The sequence below is a fragment of the Rousettus aegyptiacus genome, unplaced genomic scaffold (genome assembly GCF_014176215.1).
Source record: "Rousettus aegyptiacus isolate mRouAeg1 unplaced genomic scaffold, mRouAeg1.p scaffold_m13_p_6, whole genome shotgun sequence".
NCBI lineage: Eukaryota > Metazoa > Chordata > Mammalia > Chiroptera > Pteropodidae > Rousettus > Rousettus aegyptiacus.
The window spans coordinates 42,293,306-42,314,618 of record NW_023416309.1 but is presented as its reverse complement, the minus strand read 5'-3'; the positions used below and the strand labels follow the sequence as shown (position 1 = coordinate 42,314,618).

The 21,313-nt window shown below is 42.4% G+C and overlaps 1 protein-coding gene across 3 annotated transcripts in view; it reads right to left on the bottom strand.

Moving 5' to 3' along the window:
* Positions 1 to 1,243: 1,243 nt before the first annotated feature.
* LOC107515543 (glutathione S-transferase omega-2) overlaps positions 1,244 to 21,313 on the bottom strand; it is a 25,482-nt gene continuing 5,412 nt past the window's right edge. For 2 of the 3 annotated variants that reach the window (XM_016154449.2, XM_016154450.2), the window contains exons 2-7: positions 19,505 to 19,624; positions 19,077 to 19,185; positions 16,872 to 17,094; positions 15,858 to 15,959; positions 4,728 to 4,834; positions 1,244 to 3,318 (exon numbers count right to left, since the gene is read on the bottom strand). In XM_016154449.2, coding sequence (XP_016009935.1) covers positions 3,159 to 3,318; positions 4,728 to 4,834; positions 15,858 to 15,959; positions 16,872 to 17,094; positions 19,077 to 19,185; positions 19,505 to 19,538 — 735 coding nt within the window. In that variant the 5' untranslated portion in view covers positions 19,539 to 19,624 and the 3' untranslated portion in view covers positions 1,244 to 3,158. Of the gene's footprint in view, positions 3,319 to 4,727; positions 4,835 to 15,857; positions 15,960 to 16,871; positions 17,095 to 19,076; positions 19,186 to 19,504; positions 19,909 to 21,313 lie in introns of those variants that run through there. The other variant, XM_036223233.1, reaches the window with a different exon arrangement.

Sequence of the window (21,313 nt, the reverse complement as noted above, 5' to 3'; positions counted from 1 at the left end):
CAGATAAAAAACTGAGGCTCAGAGAGGTTAAACAATTGGCCCACAGAATTAATGCGTGGCAAAGCTAGAATCTGAAACCGGTGCATCTGACTACATAGCTCTGTTCTTATCCACAATGGAACACCACACCACCTCTTCGCACAAAGAATTTTGACCTGAATTTTGCAAAAGAAAAGTTGCCAAAAAAAAAAAAAAAAAAAGCTGCTCTGAGGAAAATGAGAGAATGAAGAGTAAACAGCATTTGCAAAGGCTCGAGAGCTCTGACAAGTCAGATGTGAGAGCAAAATGTTGGAAAAGACCAAATGTACAGCCTTCCGGGGACTCACAGATGAAATGAATGGGACATGGGTCTCCTGGATGGGCACGGTGTTCGGAGGGGTGGGAGGGGGGAGGCGGGGAGACCAGAGGCTAATCAATGAGAACTCGCTTGGGCTGGTTATTTGGTTATTTGTGACGACTTTAGATAACAAATGGAACATAAACCATGGAAGAGTTAAGCCTGGTTCTTGAGGCAGAGCAGCACGGTCCCCCTTCCATCAAGAAGGCCACTGATGTGACAAAGGAAACGTGGGCCAGGCAGGACATGAAGAGGAAAATCAAGGGAGAGACACCCTCCCACCACCACCACCCAAGGTTCAAGAAGCAATGAAGAGGCACGCCCACCAGACCCTGTAGGGCTGAAGGGGACGCTCTAGCTTATTTAGATAATTTGATTGAATCCACTCTTCACACTGACGGCCACTCTGCTGTCTGAGATCAGAGAAATAGAGAGCTAGAAGGAATCTCGATAACATTTAGTCACCATCTCCCCCCACCACCACTGCCAGCTGTCCAGGCCACCCCCACCTCACCCCCCAGCCCCCTCCCACCCCCAAATCAGGCTGTGTAACTGGACTCAGCCCAGATGGGCTTCAACGCAGAACCCCTAAGGAAGAGAACTCCACACGACCCGCTTTGGTCATCAGTTCAGCTGTTAACATCATCTATGACAATGAGGCTCTTTCAAATGTTGTGGCTTAAACTATTTTTCTCTTTTCCAGTCGGCGGGACATAGAGGACAGCTTTCATCTCAAATCCTTAAATTTAACATGCTTTTGTAAGATACACACCAATTATTAAGAGTGGTTATCTCTGAGACATGAGATTATGAAAGACCTATTTTTTCGCTGTTATTTTAATCCTGATGCATTATTTCTGTCTCCCTCACCAAGTCCTCCCTCCCCTCGCCCGCCCCATACCCTGCTTGCCAATAAAAGATATGGTATTTTAAAAAGCTCCTCATGGAGCATTATTTAATTGCTTCTTTTCACCAGGATAAACCCTAGTTTCATCCTAGTTTCATTCCTCTGTGGAATCTGAAATGAGAGGGAAAAAGTGGAATGAGAAAGAAAAAGTGGAAGGTGGAAAGCAGTGCAGGTGACCCCCGCAAACTGCAGAGAGCACACCTGGTGGAAAGGCATTGAAATCCCAGCTGGGCTGAGAGCCCCGAGCCTGCAACCTTGAGCACTTTTCCCCATGCTGTACTTCCTGGTTCTTCAGGCTTTCCATATTAGTATGTGGAGCCCCAAAAGAGAACATCTTTGATCTTGGCCATCAGAGATGTGCTGTTATCTGTTGCGTCGACAGCAATTTCGGTCCCATGCTAAACACTCACCAGCACATAGGATTAAAACCTGCAAAGATTAATCTGTTCCCCACTCCTGGGAGAGGCCACAGGAGCCAAGCAAAGATCCCAGGGAAATGTGACTCACAGATCTCACTCTGCATTGGCGTGGGTGCCATGGCAACAGGGCACCTCATCTGAGCATATGGCACAGCAGACAGCCCCTGTCACGCGGTGCCTGCTATGGCAGGCCAGGCCACCTCACCAAGAAGGCTTGCTTCTGTCTAACTGGCACAGAGTCATGCTAGTAACTATTTACATGAGTCAAAATCCATCCAGAGGTAGCAGATGGCCAGGCCAGGCTGAGATGTGGGGAGAAATGGAGCTGGTTTGGGCTGAGTCAGAGGCAGGGGCAGCAGACAGCCCCTCTGTGGGCACCGACAAGTCAAAACATCATTCCCCTTCGCTGGTCTCTCAGCCTGGCTGGAGGCTGGGAAAGGATTAGGCATGGACAAAGCTGAAAGGATCACAGGCTGATCCCTAGACCTTGAGACACAATGGCATTGGACAGACCCATCCCACTCCTAAGACACCTTCCAGCACACCAGGCCATTCTTCTGAGCTCTTTGTCAGAACCAGCGGAGGGGCCGTATCAGTCAGGGGCAAGCATTCCTACTGCAAGACAAGCAGCTCCAAAGAACTAGGTTTAACAGCACAACCAAGATGAGTGGGAGGATCAGAGGCTCTTGTGTCTTTGTCATCTCTGTCACATTTATCCTGCACATGACCTAGGGCTTGGTACACAACAGGCAACCAGAGGCATTTGTTAGGATGAATTAAAAGAGTATATGACGCAAATCTAACAGAGTGACCTTTGCCTGTTACTGGGTTTGGGGCGTGTGATTTTTTCTAAGGCAGGATGTCGGCTATAGAACATTTTGTGAGCCATCCTGAGCCCAAACGGCACCAGTGAAATTCTGACGCAGTTAGTCCAGGGTGATAACGGGCGTCTCACTTCCTGCTTTGCAATTTTTTCAGTCATGAGATCCTCGGTGTCTCCCAGGCCCACGGCCAATGTTTGAACAAGAATGATACTCACATGCCCACGTGGATTGCAGCTTTCGTTTGCCAAGTGGAGAGCATTTGAACTTGAAGCGTTTTCTTTTTCCTTCTCTTCTCTGGCTTTCCTCCCACCAGGGAGGTTGTGGACGGTGCCACTCTATAGTGACAAACGTCAATGCTGGATAGGCTTTGAACTTCAGCATCCGCATCAACAGCCTAGAGGTCAAACTGACTCCAAGGCCAAGTTGCTGAGAGGCACGCAGGCTCCCAAAATGTGCTTGGACATTAGCAGCGGGCATTAGCTTTCCAGAGCATCCTTAGAAGCTATGAGCTAGCAGAGTCATACAAGTGGTTATCAGAAAGACTGCATTTTCTGTCTCCATGTTTATTGGGAACCTCAAAGAAAATGAACAGAGAATGATTGACCCAGCAAAACAATTCCTGACAGAATCACGACGGGAATTCCGGATGGTGAAGGGTTGGACTGTGAAGCTCAGCAACTCAGCCCATAGTCAAAGGCATCAGGGTGGTTCTGAAAATAGAGATTCAAGAAACCCAGAAAAATGTTCTTATCTATGAGAAGAGAACACACGGCAGGGTCCTGCTTCATGGCTGATATCCAGAGCCGAAGTGCCGGGGTGTGGTTCACACAGCTGCAGGACAGGAAAGGAGTGTTAGCTCTCTGAAGGGGAAGGCATCAGGAACAGAGGTACATGTCACCCTTTAGGTTTTTGGGATAAGAAAAATAGGTTTCTTTGGATAATAAAGTTATCTGAGTGACCTTACTATCAACTGAGCACGATCATTTACTGAAGGAAAAATCTTATTTTTGTATGCTTTTGCATTGTAGAACCTGTCGATTTTAACAACACAGCTGAAATACCTATGGACTGATTGCTCTGGGGAAATAAGGTGCCTCTGCCTCACTGTTTACCAACAAAAAGGCAACCTCCTGAATGAAAAGTTCTCCTGTCATTCTCAGATTTTACTTTAGGGGGTTTGAAAAAAAAATAAAGACAAGTCATTTCTAAAAACACTTTTTTAAAAAGTGAGTGAAACAATCATTAAACCTTGAAATGCTCAAAGATGGATCAAGAAGTTTAGGTCTAGGATAAGTCAAGTGACTTGTTCTGGATGATATGATCAGCCAGTGGGAAATCCAGGAGCAGATTCCCTAATCTGTGGCCCAATACTCTGTCCCTAGAGAAGACAGGTTTTTGTGATGTTCATGTCGAGACCTAGTTTAAAATATCCAAATATGTTTTATCTGATCTGCGCTCAGAGACAGCTGAAGTGGAAAGCTCAGATGTCTCCTGGACAGACTGCATTACGAGGGTCCAGATGCGGTTCTGGCTCAGCAGGACCAGAGTCCCAGATCTGAGAACTGTCCAGCACCCACCACGCGACTGGCTGCGATTAGAGCTGGTGCCTGCACAAGTTCAACTTCTCTTCTGCATGTTGTGGGAACAAGGCATGTGTTCTGCCTGGGGACCCTGCATGGTCTCCCTGGGTCTCCCAGGACATTTCTTTTACTTTGAATATTCCTATACTTCCATGGGACGTGGGTGGCTATTTCATTTATTAGAACATCAAGCAAATATTGCTTTTAAAATCATTTGTGTTTTAAGGATATTTCTATCTGGGGAGATTCCTCAGGAAACTAAAATGTGAATGTATTGTGTACGGTGTCCACTTAGTGACTCAGCAAGACCAGGTGCAAGGCCACCAAGGGAGCTACAGACAAGTCACTAAAACTCTGAGACTGAATCCCTCCGTCTACTCTCATCACTGGCCTGAGTCTGGATGGAGGGTGAGGACGGCAGCTCTGAAGCACTATGGGAGGCTTTGGACACAGGGTCTTATTAGCGGAAATATGGAGAAAGTTTGGGTCCACAGCGGCAGAAGAGCACAGATTCATTTTGAACAAGAAAATGTAAAACCTCCTTGTTCAAAAGGCATCATGAAACATGTTCGAAGGAGGATAAATGGCACACAGACCATTTCAACCACTGTTACCCAGGACGACCCCAGGAGCTCATGACCACATGGTCGAATGTCTTACTCAGCTATTCCGTATACATCCAGCCGCTCAAACCAGGGCCAAAAGAGGTAATCGATCATGGATATACAGTCTCCACCAAAGAAGATGGTGTTCTGATAGTCAAGAATCTACAAGTTTAAACAGAACAAAAGTAAGTTAATTTACTGATCTGCTGGCATTGTTATAGACACTAAATACAAATATCAAATTACTTCCCAAAGAGAGGGAGAACTAAGGCTTTGATTCTCCTTCCGATTTGTTAGGTGAATGCTCCCTCCCTACTCCTGGGGTTTCCTCCACCTCCCTTGGGGTCACACTCCTGGCCACACTCAGTCCCCTCCCTCCTTTCATCACTGGAGGGATGGCATAGTTCATCTCATTGGAGCATCTGGGAAGACCCAGGCAGAGGAGCCAGTCCTCCCACTCAGCCTGGAACAGGCTCCTCCATGTGCTAAGCTCTCCATGGACAGCTCAGCCACTGGTGTGGAGAGGCCCTGTCTCAGGCCAGTGCTGCCCATTACTGGGAGCGGGGCACATTGGGAAACCCATCTGTTGCAATGACCCCCCCATTCTCCAGGATCCATTTTATCTGTAATAAATGGGATACTGTAGTCTCCACATGTCTTCCTCTTTCGCCTTATTTCTCAGTGATTACAAACTAAGACAGGAAAGAGTGCTGTTTAATGGACGTCCTCAAATCTCAACATTGTCTTTCCGTCACGTTTTCTTTTTTTATTTTGAGCTCTTTGAACTTTGTACTTGTTGGTCACCCGACATCGTCAACTTTACATTAAGCTTTTTCATTCCCAAATAGGACAAATCAACCAAGACAGAAAATAAATAAACTCTTAACAGACAGATAACCAAAGGTAGTAAATAAACAAACAAACAAACAACAAAAAGACTACCTGGAAATTTATATAGCAAAAGTACTTAGCGGAGGTCATTGTTGGGCCAGTCTTCCCAAAGAGAAAAGCATTGTGCCAATGACATCAAGCAAATGACTCTCTTTGACCCATATAACTCATAATCAACTCAATACTTGCTCATAGCTATAGATCTAGCTTCCTAGATCCTTTATCTAGATTTCTGTATTCCTATCTCTATCACTCAGGTTTGATTCTTCACAGTCCAGACCAGCTTGATAACTCTGTGATGCAGCCCAGGGCTGTAGTTAGAGGAGGGTGAGTTCTGGAGCCAGCAGACCTGGTCCTATGCTGGCTCCCCAACCAGTTCAACACAGAACACAGAGCAACTTACATCCCTCCTCCTCTGAGCCTTAATTTTCTCATCTGTAAAACGGTACTAACATTAGTGCCCATCTCAAAGATTACGGTAAGGAGTGATGTAATCTCACATGAATAAACATGAGCTCTCGTGATGAGAAAGCACAGAGACCCCCCCCAAATGTCACCTCTACAGAAAGCACATCCACTCCTGACAGAATGGATCAATGGGAGCCCCCACCCACCCACCCACCACCGTTCTCAGAGGAGAAAGCAAATCTTGTGGCCCTAAAGTCTAAGTCTTCATTATCTCCAAGTATGGCATAAAGAATTCCCCTTGAATAGTATCCCGGAAGTCTGAAAAAATGTTAGGTGGCATCGCTTTGTTCAAAAGAACTAGCAGCATCTGGCCAATGAAAACTCAAAACGGGCTATTTTTAGTCATGTATAAACAAGGTCTGACTTAGAGGAAAGTAACAAATTGTTCCGTTTTTATGGATTCCAGAAGTCCCAAACCTTCTGTATGTTCAGGAACAGATAATAATTACCCAAACTTTTACCACTGACTTTGAAATGTGTACCACCAGTTTATTATTGGCCTTCGTGGCACAAATCAGGACCAAATCTAAAGTGATCGACTCCGGAACATCTGCATAACGCTTCTGCTTTACAGAGCAGAGGTACTACTGGGAAAGTCCTGATAAAAACAAGTCACATGTGGACATTTAATGGAACCGTGATGGGTCCTTTGGTAAAGTGATGAGATAATTTGAAAATGAATAGGTATTGAGTAATTGATGTTTACTTAGTATATTTTTCTAAAGCTTTTCATTTGCTCAAAGTAGGAGTATGCCTTTAAATCTATATGACCTTATAAATACAATCAATTTGTATAAAAACACTCATAAAGTAATTGAAGCCCTATCTAGGTACTTCATATAATAAAAAGTTAAGATGATCATATGGATTAAATGGATGAGGCATCAATTGCCTTCTGCCAGCATCCCCCAACCCCTGAAAAACATATATACATCACCTCAGATTTTATTATATCTAAGTGTGACTCGAGACCACCCATATCAAAATCCTCGGAGTTTCTGATACAGCTGCAGATTTCTAAGCCCTGCCTCAGACAGACAGGTTAAATCTAAAAATTCCCATAGAAAATCTGTCTTCCTATCCACCAACACAAAGTGCTGTTTTCTTCACAGGCACATCCCGGTGATGTAGGAGAACATACTGGCCAGGCGTCCTAATAAAGTTCCTGAAGCGTTAGGGCCCTCAATAGAAGAGCTTTCTTCTGTGCTAATCGGATACCTTCCAGACACGTGAACTGACATTTCCCCTTTGAATTACATAACATCAGTACTGGAAGGACCTCTGGAACTCATTCGGGGGTGACTCCTCACACATTTTACTATTTTGTAAATACCATGCTCATTACACAAAAGATTAGAGATGCACTGTAAAAAAAAAAAGTCTATAATAAAATATTAAATATGAAAAATAATAAAAACACTAAGATTAGGAAAAATAAAAGTTAGAAGGTCAAAACGAGGAAGGAAAATGGTATCAAGGTATCACGCCAAGAGTCCTGCAGAGTTCCTTAAAGCTTTGAATTTGACTTGAGTTTCCTGGCAGCTGAAGTGGACAGGAAAACATGCTGGTGAGCTGATTCTTGTCTCTCATGTGGAAGCACAAGAGACTCACTTTACAGAGGAGGAAACTCAGTCCCAGGGAGGCAAAGGGACTCTCTCCGGTTAGTGTCATTCTCTCGCACTACCACCAATCCTTGTGTCATTCAACTTCAAACAGGTATGTATGAGGACTCTAATCACAAAAGCTTCCTCAAGTCTCTTGTGAATTCTTTGCTTGTTCTTTAAGAATTAGCGAACTCCCCTCCCTCATTCCTACCCTTCCTCGCTCTGTCAATCAGAGGCTCTTCAGGAGCACCTAACAGGGAGGTGAGACGCACCCACAGCTGTGGTGAAAGAACTTTCCAACATTCTCTCCTTCCTGTTTTATTCCATTGATAAGAATGTCTTTGGGCAACTTTACTAAAATAGTTCTTCTGTGTGCTCATTTTAAACTGGTCCTTTGCTTATAGTCAATTAGCTCCTCCAACACACTTGAGGATAGACAGAGGTAAAAGAAAAAACTGGCAGGGTTAATTTTCCAGTGTCTTATCTTTCCTGAGTGTACTGTCATCAGAAACGAACAGGAAGTTGCTGCTATACCTCCCCCCCGCCCCTTAGCAGTGACTATGTTAACAGGCAAGGTCATTCTTAAAAACTCTATTTTGACTTTTTTCTGTCATCCACCTGCCACTTGTAATATGGCATTCTTATTGTTAAGAATTAAGAATATTGGCCATTCTTAATGTTGAATAGTTTCTCTCACAGCGGAATCCCTCACTTTCAGATGTATTGTACGTGGTATTGCCAAGCAGGGCAAAACAGTCTGCTCAGAGAAGACACTTTTCTTCCAAGGCCCCTGACATCCCCCACAAGGCCACACTGGGGAGGGAACTGAGGCTCTGGCTTCTACACCTCGGGTTTTCTGGAAGTATTAACGCATCTTCAGTTCAGCCTTAAGAGCTGAGATATTTTGGAGAAAACCATTCGATGTCCTGGAATAGCAGAAAATAAGCATTTTTTAAAATTTTCTGTTCTCCAGTTCATGAAAAGTAACAACTGAGAGTTCCCTCGCTTTTGGATGTGACAAGGGATAAAGAGCGAGCATGCAAATGAAGAGTGGAGGGCCGTTTGGTATGCCAAAGGTACACTATTTCCACCCACTAAACGCGAAAAGCATGGAAGGAGGGCCCCGTCATCTTCTGCTCGGGCCTCTGGGGATCCCCCAGGGGTCGCAAAGGAGGTTCGCAGAGAGCGCAAGTGGAAGGAAGAAGAGCACCGCGCTCCCCCTTGTGGTCATTGGTGGTGAGGTGCACTTGACTGTGGCTCCCCCAGAAGGTTCACCAAGCAGGAAAAGAAACGTGTAAGATCAAAATCATAAAGAGAGGCGAATCCCAGACTTCCTCAAACCAGGGTTTCTAAAAAGCTTCGGTCTACAGTCCTGGACTCTCGGATCCAGCTTCAATAATCGCCTACCCTGCACCGCCATCATTTATACTATTACCAAGAAATTCTGGCCTCTAACGAGGACAGCGTGTGGTGGCTCACAGCGGGCCACTGCAGTCCTTGCTGCCGGAGGTAGAAAGCGGTTGTTTTTTTTGTTTTGTTTTAATAGAAATAGTGCTTAAGAAGCAGGAAACCCCTCCCCCTTCCCCCCTTTCCCCAAAAGACACAAAGCTACCTACCAATAAGTCAGCTCTGCAGGTCCTTATTCAGAAGCAGCAGTAAAGTACTCAATTCCAGGGGCAGAAATCTTTTGAGTTCAAAAAAGATAAGGGGAGATTCTCAAGATTTCAAATTTCAGATCCCTGCTATGCTGATACACAGCTTAGGCTGAGCTAACGACAATGAACTGATTGCCTGTAATACGAACCAACGGTATAGAACAAACAGTATAGGTAAAACCACTTCTCTAGAAAGAAATCTTCCCAGAAGTGTCTGGCAGAACGTGCCCCTTCCTGCTACTCACTTAAGACTTTCTGTCTCCTATGAAGATTCGGAATGCCATTTGTCAACATTTGGGGATTAAAGGACCACCCTGAAAATTCATCCTGAAATCCTTTTAATGGGCTTCTTTTGTCAAAATATATTTGTAAGATAGTGGGGATGGGGGAGCTAGGGGATGGTGGAGGAAAAGATAAATGAATATTTATTAAATCTCTGAGGGGGGAGAGGACTCCCTATGTATAAAAGGAGTGAAAGAAATCACAATAGGAAAGACATAGCGCAATATTTTGAAATGTTGTATTTCTACATGTACAAAAAAGGGCAAACCAAATTAAAAGTGATAACAAAAGAAAACAAAAAATGTGTCTTAAAAACAGGCGAGTATCCTTTGTATATAAGGAACTCTTTAAAAGGAACTTTTACAAATCAACAAGGAAAATCAGTAAGACCTTGACATACAGATAGGCAATAGATCATTTCCACAAACAGAACACAAAGAGATGGCATACTTTGAGCAAAAATCTCCCACTTCACTAGCGATCAAAAAATACACATTACATCAACGATGAGAAACTACCATTTCTCTCCAAAACAGGCAAATATCTTTTTAAATGAAATCTCTCAACAGTGAAAAGGATGGGGCAAAAGGTATTTTTTTTATACTGCTGGTGGGGGGTAAACAGCACGGGTTTTTAAGGAAGGATGTAGCAACATACAGCTCCAGCCTGTAAAGTGTTCATACCCTTTGATCTGGTCATTCCATTCCTGGAAGTCCAGCCTAAGCACATGTTCTAAAATAGAGAAAATACTTTTTATGCAAAGAAGCTGCTGTTACCTGCAGCATCATTCATAATGGTAAACGACGCTAAATACCCCTAATAAGTGTGCTGGATAAATAACTTTATGGTTTATACACATGGCAAATTTTGCAGAATAAAAATTATTTTGTTTTTTTTTTAATTATACATGTAATAGAAAAATGCATTCTCATTATTTAAAAAACATTTCAAACAGAATAAACAGTATTAATGGCAAAAACCCTCCTTCCCCCACTCCCCTTGCCCTTAACCATTTCTCTTTCCTATCCCAATTCTAATCGCCTTTCCAGTAGTAGCCATTTTGGGGGAGTTGGATGTGTATCTCTCTTCAGACGTTTTTCTAGGCATTTAGTTACATATATGTACACATGCTTAGTTTTGTTTTCTTCCTCAAAAATGAGATCATACCATCCGTATTATGGTACGATTCACTTAAATATTTCTAGGCAATCTTTTCATACCAGTAGTACACATGGATCTACCTCATTTATTTTTAACTGCTCTACAGAATTCCACAAGATGAACATTATTTAAGCATTCCCTGTCTAATTTACATTAAAGTTTACAATTTTTTTTATCATCACGAATAATGCTGCTCTAATAAACAGCAATATACATATAAATAAGCATGTATGGAGTTTATAAAAATGTGGGGAAAATTCTTACATTGTAATGGTAACCAAGTTTCATATACAGTACAATTTCGACTACATGATAATATACATAGCAGAAAAGAAAACAAAAAAATAACAACAGTGGTTGTTTCTGAATAGTGGGGTTATGAGTATTTTTTCTTTCTATAGTTTTATGTATTTTCCAAATTCTCTCTATTAAACAAGTATTACTTTAGAATAAGAGAAGAGTAAAGATAATTCTAAATAATGAGAATAATTATTATTCTATTATTTACATTGTGAGAGAGGGTATAGTGGAAGGTTATTAAAAGAAATACAACAAACAGTTTACGTAGAAAGTAGCTTTCAGCATTGGACAACAAATGAAGTTACTAAACAGCACTCGAATCACTCAACTAGTGTGGAAGAATGGTGGTTACAATTAAAAAGTGGCATGTTACTGGACATGCTAAATTAGTTGGCAAATCCAAGAGAACTGGCAACGTACAACCAACATAAAAAATGGTACATGAATGTTCACAGCAGCGTTATACATAATAGCCAAAAAGTGAAAACAACCCAAGTATCCACTGACTGATGAATGGATAAACCAAATACACCAAAATAGTAAGTCATAAGAAGGAATAAAGGATGAACATTATGCTAAGTAAAAGAAGCTCATGAAAGACTAACAGTGCATGATTCCATTTATATGAAATGTCTAGAACAGGCAAATTCATAGAGACAGAAAATAAATTGGTGTTTGCCTATGTCTGAGAGGGTCGGGAAGAAATGAGAAGAGACTGCTAATGACTAACGGGTCTCTTCGGGGGATGATAAAAATGTTCTGAAATGAAATAGTGGTAATGATTGTATGACTTTGTGAATATACTCAAAACCACTGAATTGTACACTTGCAAAGGGTGAGTTTTATGGTATATGAATTATATCACAATAAAGCTGTTATTAAAAAAATAGCTAGTAGCAATGAGTTTAGTTTGTAGGTGTGTTAAATTAGTTGATAAAAAGATAAATTTAGCTTGTAAATATTTTGCCATACACAAAAGGCTGCAGAAAATTACTTTCAGTGATATGAACTTTCTTCCCTTCATGTCCTGGTGACATCAAGGAAAAACAAGTAAACAATTTATAAATAAATTCATTACTGAAATTAATAGAAATCAAGGAAGAAAGAGCAAAACTTAACTAAGACCATATAATCTAATTGAGGAAAAATGTAATTTTGGAGGGGAGAAAGGGCAGTTTAAAAATTAACATTATAGGTAAAATTTTGAATCAAGAAAATATTTAACTACAGATGCTTCCGGCTGATGTATTTACAATTTATACAATTTTGACCTCATGCAAACTGCTACATATACGTATAAGGCCAGTATTCAAATTTGGCAATATGGAAAACTTTGCATGGAAATGCAAAGTAAAATACCACAAAGCATGCTAGTGACTGCCAAGAATTAAAAGCAGAAAATGTCCTGTGGCCACCAGAAGCTGAAGGCCTCAGTTACTGGGCAGGTTCTCAGTCCCTCAGGGTTATTTCAGCATGACCTACGTTACTCCTCTTCTCACTCTCCTTTATTGAGTTCCAATGACAACTAGTTAGGGATCAAGCAATGGTCAGAGTGCAGAATTCATAAGCAGGAGATGACTGAATTAGAGCAAAAATCCAGAGCATCAAAGAAATATGGTTGAGTCTTTCACTGCACTTAGACTTGATTTGACTACTTCCACAACGAAAAATATTTAGAAGGAAGCCACTGGCAAAAAAAAAAAAGAACTGCCAGAAGGTGTTGCCACGTTCAAATCCACAAGGATAAAATGAAGGTGGGCTCAGGTTCTATTTTGTAATGGAAACGTCAATTATAAAGTATATTAAAAAAAAGACTAAAGCAGAAAAAATGTATGCTGCTTAGATTAATGATTCAGTACAGGCTAGAGAATTGGTTTGAAGACAGACAGTGTGGTTAGTGTGCTTGTAAAAGGGCATCCAGTACTTTTAAAACTCATGAAAATGTTTAGAACAGGAAAGCGAGTGGGGACGTCACTGGTTCAATAACAAAAGCAGCAATAATGTGTCTCAAAGAATTGGAAAAATATTACCGAAAAATGTGCTTCTTTTATAACAACCACAGTAACTCTTTACTTTTGATGAAACTGGATTTAAAAAAAAAAAAAAAATTTAAAAGCCAGGGCGCTTTTTTCAGAAGAAGAATGTGTGAGAGTTTAAGGCTGCAGAAGGTAAACTGGGCCTTTTGCTTAAGGATTAGAGGGCAGAAGGTTACACATTGCTTTCTTGCTTATCCATCAGAAAGCCCATGCGTATTTAATACATTTTCAGCTCACACAAAGCTTCATTGTTCAAAACCATGAGAAAGCTGAATAAATCGGGGGAGTTACTCTATTAGAATTACGCTGACAAGTTTCAATTTCACTAGAATCTCCTCGAGTCAGTATACTGGTATTGAGAGGAATGGATCAAATCATTCAAGCTCATGGGGCATGTTTCATATTCCGATATTTCCTACTTAAAATTCTTGCTAACATTTTATGGAACAAAACCCACATTAAACCTGTTAGAGCACTGCCGACTACTCAGTGGTCCTTAAATAATATCCATGAAAGCTACCTAATCCTGGGCTAGGTGACAAGTTACTTCCAGGACTCAGCTACTGAAGATAAACTGGAAATGAGTTATTCAGTGATGCGCTGGAACTGGCCAATGGCCTACATCTCTTTCTGACTCTTGAGTTTAGAGATATCACATTGGTAGGTTAAAACCAGCCTTTGGTGGGAATACTTAGGCCGCTGAAATCAGTAAATCCCACAAATCAGGGATTTTTCCTCCTTTTTCTTTTAGAGAGAGTTAATTGTTACACATTTATCACCACGCCACTGGTTACATTCCTAATTTCTCAGGTTAAATGGTGGCCACAAAGGTAAAACACTGCGTTTCAATTCTTGTTCTTACGATTGATGCATTTTGCAGCTCTGTCAAGTGCCTTTGCCTCCTCCATCTATCCCTAACTTCAACAGAAAGAGATATTATTCTTCAACCTTCATAATACCATTTACCCGCAAGGGTTGTTGGAAAGATTAAATGAGATGGTGCATACAAAGCACCTGTAGTATGATGATGCCTTGCACGAAAATGCAGGTTCACTCGCCCTGGAAGAGCCCCAACTAAAGAATTGTGCCCCCATCATGTTACATGTTTATTTAGCAATCTATAATTTACAAGTTCACCCATCATCCAAAGGCACCGTGGGAAGGGAGACAAGTCAAAATGCGTTTTCGGTTATCTTTGAACTCAAAGGGTTTTGTTTCCCAGCTCCTCTCCCTGGCTCAGTATCTATCTGTGGGAGGGGACGCAGGCATGATGGAATTAATCCAGCAAATCTTTGAAATAAAGACCTTAAAAATTCTCTATGCCCAAGAGCTTTCAAACTTCGTTTTGAAAGCAGTAGTCTCCCTCCCTCCCCCAATGCTATCTTGTTACATGTTTTGTTAAACACAGGGTTAAAAGCAGAGCTGTTCTGGGTGAAGCAACATCTAGAACCACCCACCAAACCTCCCCTCCTGGGGGTCCCTCTGCAGAACCTGGAGGCTCTGCAAACATACCTTCCCAAACACTTCCTCGGCCTATAAATTTGGAAAGCAAGGCACAGAGAGGTCCAGAACCTTACCCAACATTCTGGAATCTGGCAAAGCCAAGCCTAGGATCCAAGATTCTTTTCACTATGTCATACTGCCTCCTCAGAATCAAAACCACAGTCTGTGGTCTCAGGACCGGAGGTTGACATCTCTTCCACGTGACGACTTATCACCCATATGTACTGCAGCTGAACAAATCTAAGATAGGCAGCTGGAAGTGCTAATAAATTTAATCTACTTCCACTTGACAAAGGTGAATGGAAGAGTATTAATAATCAGGCTTCATTTAAGGAAATAAAAATAGCATTTTCTGGCTGCCAACAGAGTTACAAACCACCCATAAAGGAAATATATAAGTTTCTGGAACAAAGATAAAGGAAGCCAAAACACTGCCTTCCAGATTATTCTAGAGGTAAGGGGTAAGTAGCCCTCTTGCTGCCAGGTTAATGAAGGATCTGCTGGCAGAGATTGCTCCTTGTCCAGCCATAGTCACTTCTCCTTTCTTTCTTAATTACAGAACCCTGATTTTATTCAGAATGCCCCAGCTAAAAGACTAACTTTCCCATCCTCCCCTGCAGGTAGTTATGACCCTACAATTAAGTTCCAGGCAATGAGATTTAAGCAGTCATTGAGTAGGACTTCTGGGAAAGCCCTTGAAAGGGGCATGGCATTTTGCCGGTTTTCCTTTCTATTCCCCTTTCCACAACCTGGAACTTAACCGTGATGACTGTATTTCCAGTGGCTATCTTGTCACTTCGAGAATGAAAGCCTTGCACTAAAAATGACAGAGCAGAAAGCGAGAAAGTGTCTTGAAGAAGCCATCAAAACAGCTCTAAAACTACCCTACCTCTGGCTTTTTTATGTCAGAGAATAAACCCTTATAAGATAAATTTATAGTAGTTAGGTCTCTTTTACTAGCAGCCAAACACAATCCCTAACCAACATAGACCTTGGCCTCATTGGCAGAAGCTAAAGAAGCCATGCAGAGATACTTAAGGAATGTAGTGACTCTGGGAAAGGAAGAAATTCATCACATGCCCTCCCCCAACTCCTTGCCAGAGTTTCAAGACTAATTCCAGGATTGGGTGGTTGAGGGCAAGCACCCACGACTAGTAGCTGAACTTATCAAAGTCAGGCAGAAAGAACAAGCCTGTGAAAGCAGAGGGTGTCAGGTTGACCAAGTTCACAACCCTGCATCTCTTCTTCCACTGGAGCTAAGCAGCAGAGGGGCCCCTTTTTGTACCTCTTCAAGGTTGCAGAATTCCTGACGAAGGGCTAGCTTCAGATCGGCACATTCTCTCCCGTATCTCAATGCTACCAGACACTCCTTGGTCAAATGTGGGACCTAATTAAAGGACACAGGTTTCTTAGTGGAGAAGTCTGAGGGGACCCCATGCACCTGCTCTGCCTAAAAATGCAACCAAAGCTTTGTCACTTTAGGTTAACAGGCCAACACCCCCATCCTGGCTCCCCAGCTCCCTCTGAGGGGGCATCTCTGTAGTTCCAGGAATCCACTTGCCATAGCACCCTAGTAAAACAAGGTGCTTTAAAAGGGGTTCTCCAGTGCTCCTTACTTAATCAGCTACTTCCATGCTGAACAATCTTAGGCAGGCACTTAACCTCTCTAAGCCTCAGTGGTCTCATCTGAAAATGGATACAGTAATAGTTCTCACCTTAAAGGGTGGTTATAAGGGTTAACCTTTATAAAGTAGTTAGTGTAGTGCTTGGCACATCATATGCTCTCAATATATGTCAGTTATTTTTATTTCATTTCAAAGAGAACTATCTTAAAATTTCTCCATCCTTTTTTCTCTCATTATCAACAGGTGCCCCCTTTTCTTTTCTTACATTTCCTGGACAGTTAGCACTCTTGCTCTGCATGAAGAGCAATCCCTTTCCATTCATTACCTTCTTTATGCTCAATTATTTTTTACCCGAAACCTTAGAAATAGTCCCTTTATTAAAGCATCACCAGTTTTCAGCTCTTTCAATAGTCCTATCTCAAGTTGCACAGTCATAACTATGCTAGTTCAAATGCAAAACCTCTTGTGACTGCTAGTTCAAATGCAAAGCACCTATCAGTGCTTTAATATCAGAGGTGACAGCCCTACTATAATTCCATACCAGCTATTCTCCTAAGGCACATAGTAATAAAACAATTTCACCAATGATTTGGCTTTTAAAATAGATTGGAGTTTGGGGTAGAATTACAAAGTAAAATAAGAGTATAAATGGCTTTTTAAAAAATTGAATATACCTTATAGAATAGCTCCAATAACATCTTTTGTCGAGCCCGCTCATAAGGGTCAAATGGATACAGCTTCCTTCCAGGATAAGCGTCATCCAGGTATTCACAAGCGATGATGGATTCATAGATCAGTTGACATCTGCTGTTTTCCAAGACAGGAATTTGGCCAAAAGGGTGCTTTGAATAGTACCATTCAGGCTTGTTTCTCAGATTAATGTTGATAACTTCATGTCTTGAAAAGCAACAGGAAAACAAGACAGAACAAAAATAAGGGTCTTATGCAGGGAGACACTTACCTGGAAAGTAGAAGTCAGTCATCAATTTGTAAAATTTAAATCTGCAATAAGTTTTTTAAAGGTTAGGTCTTTTACAAAGAAAAATATATAATCTCATTGTCTTCATTCCCACAGTAAAATCTGTTAAATGTTTCCATGCCTTATCTCATCGGCATCTTGTGATCCTAGTTCCAGGAGACTGAATCTCCTGCCCAAAATCCCCATGAGAGAGGAGTAAAACCAAGTCCAGAACCAGGAAATCTGACTCAGAGCTCATATGCTTGACCACCACCCTACAGTTTTGTACATGTTAAAGCTTAAAAATAGAAATCTGCTATTAACACGTCACAACAGAATATGGTAAATGTTAGCAGTTATGAGCACAAATTCTGGCATCAGACTGCATGGGGTCTGGACAGTCTAGCTTGTGACCTTGTCTGAATTCCTTAACTTCTCTGTGTTCCTTAATTGTAAAATAGGAAGTAATAAATGAACTTATCTCGTGGCATCTCGTGAGTATCAAATAAGTAAATATGTCTAAAGTGCTTAGTACAGTGCCTGGTACATAAGCAAGCAGTAACTTTTGTATTCTTCTGCTTATGAATTATTATTAGAGGGTCAAACCTAGAAAGTTACCAGAGGCACTCACATATGTCTAAAAAAAATAAACAAATGAGAATATTCTTTGCTCAGTGAAGGAGATTGTCTCAAACCCAAAGTAATGGTTCTCAACTGGGAGTGATCTTGCTCCAGAGACATACGGCAATGTCTGGAGACATTTTTTTGGTTGTCACAACTGAGGAGAGGGGATTTAACAGTCAACTAATGACTAGAGGCCAGGGATGCTGCTAAACATCCAACAATGCACAGGACGCCCCCACCCCCACCTCACCTCACCCCTCCCCCCCCCCACACAATAATATTCTGGTCCAAATTGTTGATAGTTCCAAGACTGAGAAACCCTGCCCTAAAGAAATGTTTACATTAGTTCATCAGTTGCCAATTTGTCCTTATGGGTTAAAAAAAAAAAATCAGGCTATTGTTATTTTAAATAGGTAAATTTAGGGCCAACTAGAATTGAGCAAGAAGGAAGAATCTGGAAAAATATGCCATATACTCCACTCAACAAAACAGAATTGCATGATTTTATTTAAAATGTCTCTATATTAGTCTCTGTATTTCTCTGACATGAATCTAAAACTCTGAAGTCATCTCTTAACAATAGACTCTCCAAGATAAGAGTCAAAAGCCTGGAGTGACACATTCTCAACACTTTAGCTAAAGGCCACTTGCATAGTCCCCATTCCAGCAAAGGTGCTCTGCCTTCCTGATCCAGACTTGCGGAACTCAGCTTTGCAAAATTCCTCCTGGAAGGATATGTACCCATTTCCTCAGGTAAGTCTGAACATTCAAGACCCCTCTTGAGAGCAGTTCCCTTCTATTTCATTGTTCGGAACTATTTGTTCATTCGAAAAATGTTTTTAAGCACCTACTATACACCAGTCTCTCTTCTAGCCCTTGAATAAAAAAAGAGAAGCCATTCCTACCCTCAAAAACTTACATTTGGGCGGGGGGGGGGGCGGGGGTAGAGGAAAGAGGGGTAAATAAAGAAAACGTTGGATGCGGTCAGCGCAATGAAGATAGAGGACACGGTTGATCTGAAGGCGTCTGGGGTGAAAGTGGGGGCTACGTCCGAAGGCGGCCTCGGTTGCCTTCACAAGCATTACTGCCCGGAATCAGCTCACCCGAGCCGCCATCATTCAGTGCACTGAGTGGTGCACGAAGTGTCCCGCACAGACACCGACTTTGCATTTCAGGACCGCTTGCTAAAGAATGCCCCCTAACCATGGACCGACTTTAAGTTGTCAGGAAAAGACAGGGCGCCCCAGATTTTAAACATGCCCCCTGCGCCTGTGGGGGACGGACCCTCCCTTCTCACCTGATGCCTTTGGCCTGGAGGACAAGGCGTGTCCGGTGTGCGTAAGGGCAGAACCTATTGCTGTAGACGCGGATCAGGCCCTCTGGGACCGGCCCTGGGGGTATGCTTCCTGCCGGGGAGGGCGGGGGGAGTGCGTGGGGTGGGGTGGGGACAGGTGGGGGTAGGTGGGGGTAGGTAGGTGGGTGGGGTGGGTGGGGCGGGGAGGGACGGGAAGGCAGATTAGCCCCGAGGAAAGAGGGGCTCACTAGCGGGCTGCGCGCGCTAGGCCTCTCGAGTCCCAACGAGAGCACTTTTGCAAGTGGTTTCTGTGCAGAAGAACCCTTCAAATTCCTCCCCGCCGTGCTGGTCTGGCGCGGCATGGTCCGGCAGACCCTTCTACAGAGCCACGCAGCGCCCCTAGCCCGCGGACAGCTGTCAGGAAGACTCACCTTTCCCCAAGGACCTGCTCGCATCATCGCTCATACTCTCCAAGCTTCCGCCCAACGCCACCTCCGCGAGGCTCGCCGCCGTGCGGGCTCCAGGGATAGCTATGCTCCGGCAAGTCCCTCCTGCCCAAATTCAATTTTTGAGAGACTGGGCTCTGGCGGGGCAGAGGGGATCTGGGACGTGAGCTAGGTAGGATAACTTAACCTGGAGAGGCATCGCCCCAGATTCAGAGTGGGCAAAACAAAACAAAACAAAAAAACCTGAAAAGTACCTCTTGCTTTGAACATGTGGGAATAGCATTTGATGGGGTCCCTCCTCCATATTGGGAATCCGTGAAGAATGAGCATTTAAATTCCAGCATGTATTTCAAGGGAGTTTAATAAAAATTGACCAGGGTAACGCTAACAGCTTTGTTCCTATCCCAAACCCTCCCTCCTGCATCTCTGAGATAACTGGCCACCTCCTCGGTACAAAGAATTGGAAAAAAAAAAAAAAAAAGCCAAACTTCTTCATAATATAACAGATAAGAAAAACTTTTTAGTGTTGACATCTGGCGCGACCCGAGATTGTCTCCCTAAATTTTGCCCCCTAGACAGTTAGTTCATTTGCCTCACCCGGGTTTGGTCCCTATTTGTGAAATTTTATCTAAGCTATGGAAAACTGGTAATGAACTAGAAACAAGATATCTAGAGGCAAAGAAAAAATTGTGAGCTCTCCTCACCCACCAGCATGCACTTCAGAGAAGATAAGGAGAGTTCTGAACAGCGCAGCAATACAAGGGCCATTTGGGTAGCTCTTTCATCTCTGTGAGATAAAGGAGGTAGCTGGCCTTTGCTCTGCCCCTGAGAAGCTGAGATGCCGAAATTTAGCAAGTGGAAAGGGAATTCCTTTAATTTTACAGGACCGAGCTGAAATGTGACCTGTAAACGTATTCTATGGGGTTGGCAGGTAAAGAGAAAGTGGGGCGGGGAGTATTATATGCCTCACTCACACTAACTGCTTTCCATGGATTACCTTATTCGATTCCCACAACTACCCAGTTAGGCGGCTATTATTACTGTTATTTTACAAAACAGTCTCGGAACAATGAAATCATTTGCCCAAAGTGACCAGCTATGTAGGGTTGAAGGAATGTAAAAGTCTATGTTGTCCTGATCTCTAAAGCTAATAAGTATGGAGAGGAAAAGATGTAAGTCTTGGAAAAGACAGAGCACAAAATAGCTGTTCAACAAATGTTAGCCGAATCTAAATATCATTTATTAAAATGCCGGAACCTAATTATGTAGCTTATGAATGGGCACTGTCTGTCCTTTGGAATTCCAATCTGGCCAGAAACTCTTGGTTAATAGTATTAACTATTTTTCTACTGAATAAGAATCCTTGAAAATCTTCAGATTAGTGACTCAATTATAATTTTTGCTAAGTCATTCAGAGTGATTTCATGTGAGATGTAGCAAGTTGTTGCTTTACAAGAATTGGAGAATGGCCAAAATTTTTTGTTGCAGTGGTTTGTTACACGTGGATTGTGAGTTTATTTACCCTCATGTGAACTAGATTTGAAGTATATTACATGCGTGTAAAATGGCTCCACTAATGTTAAACCTTAGAAATGTAACCAATTTGTTTTGCCGAACTGAAATTGTTTACCCCAAGAGTGAAATTGTTTTGACCAAGAGTGAAAACCAGACACCCGTGCACCTGGCTGATAAGACACTGAAGATGTCACCGCTACACATAAAATCTCCAGCACTCTCTGCCTGAATCAGAGCACTCTCTCTGTCTCACAAGAATGTGTTTCTCCGTCCCTTGAT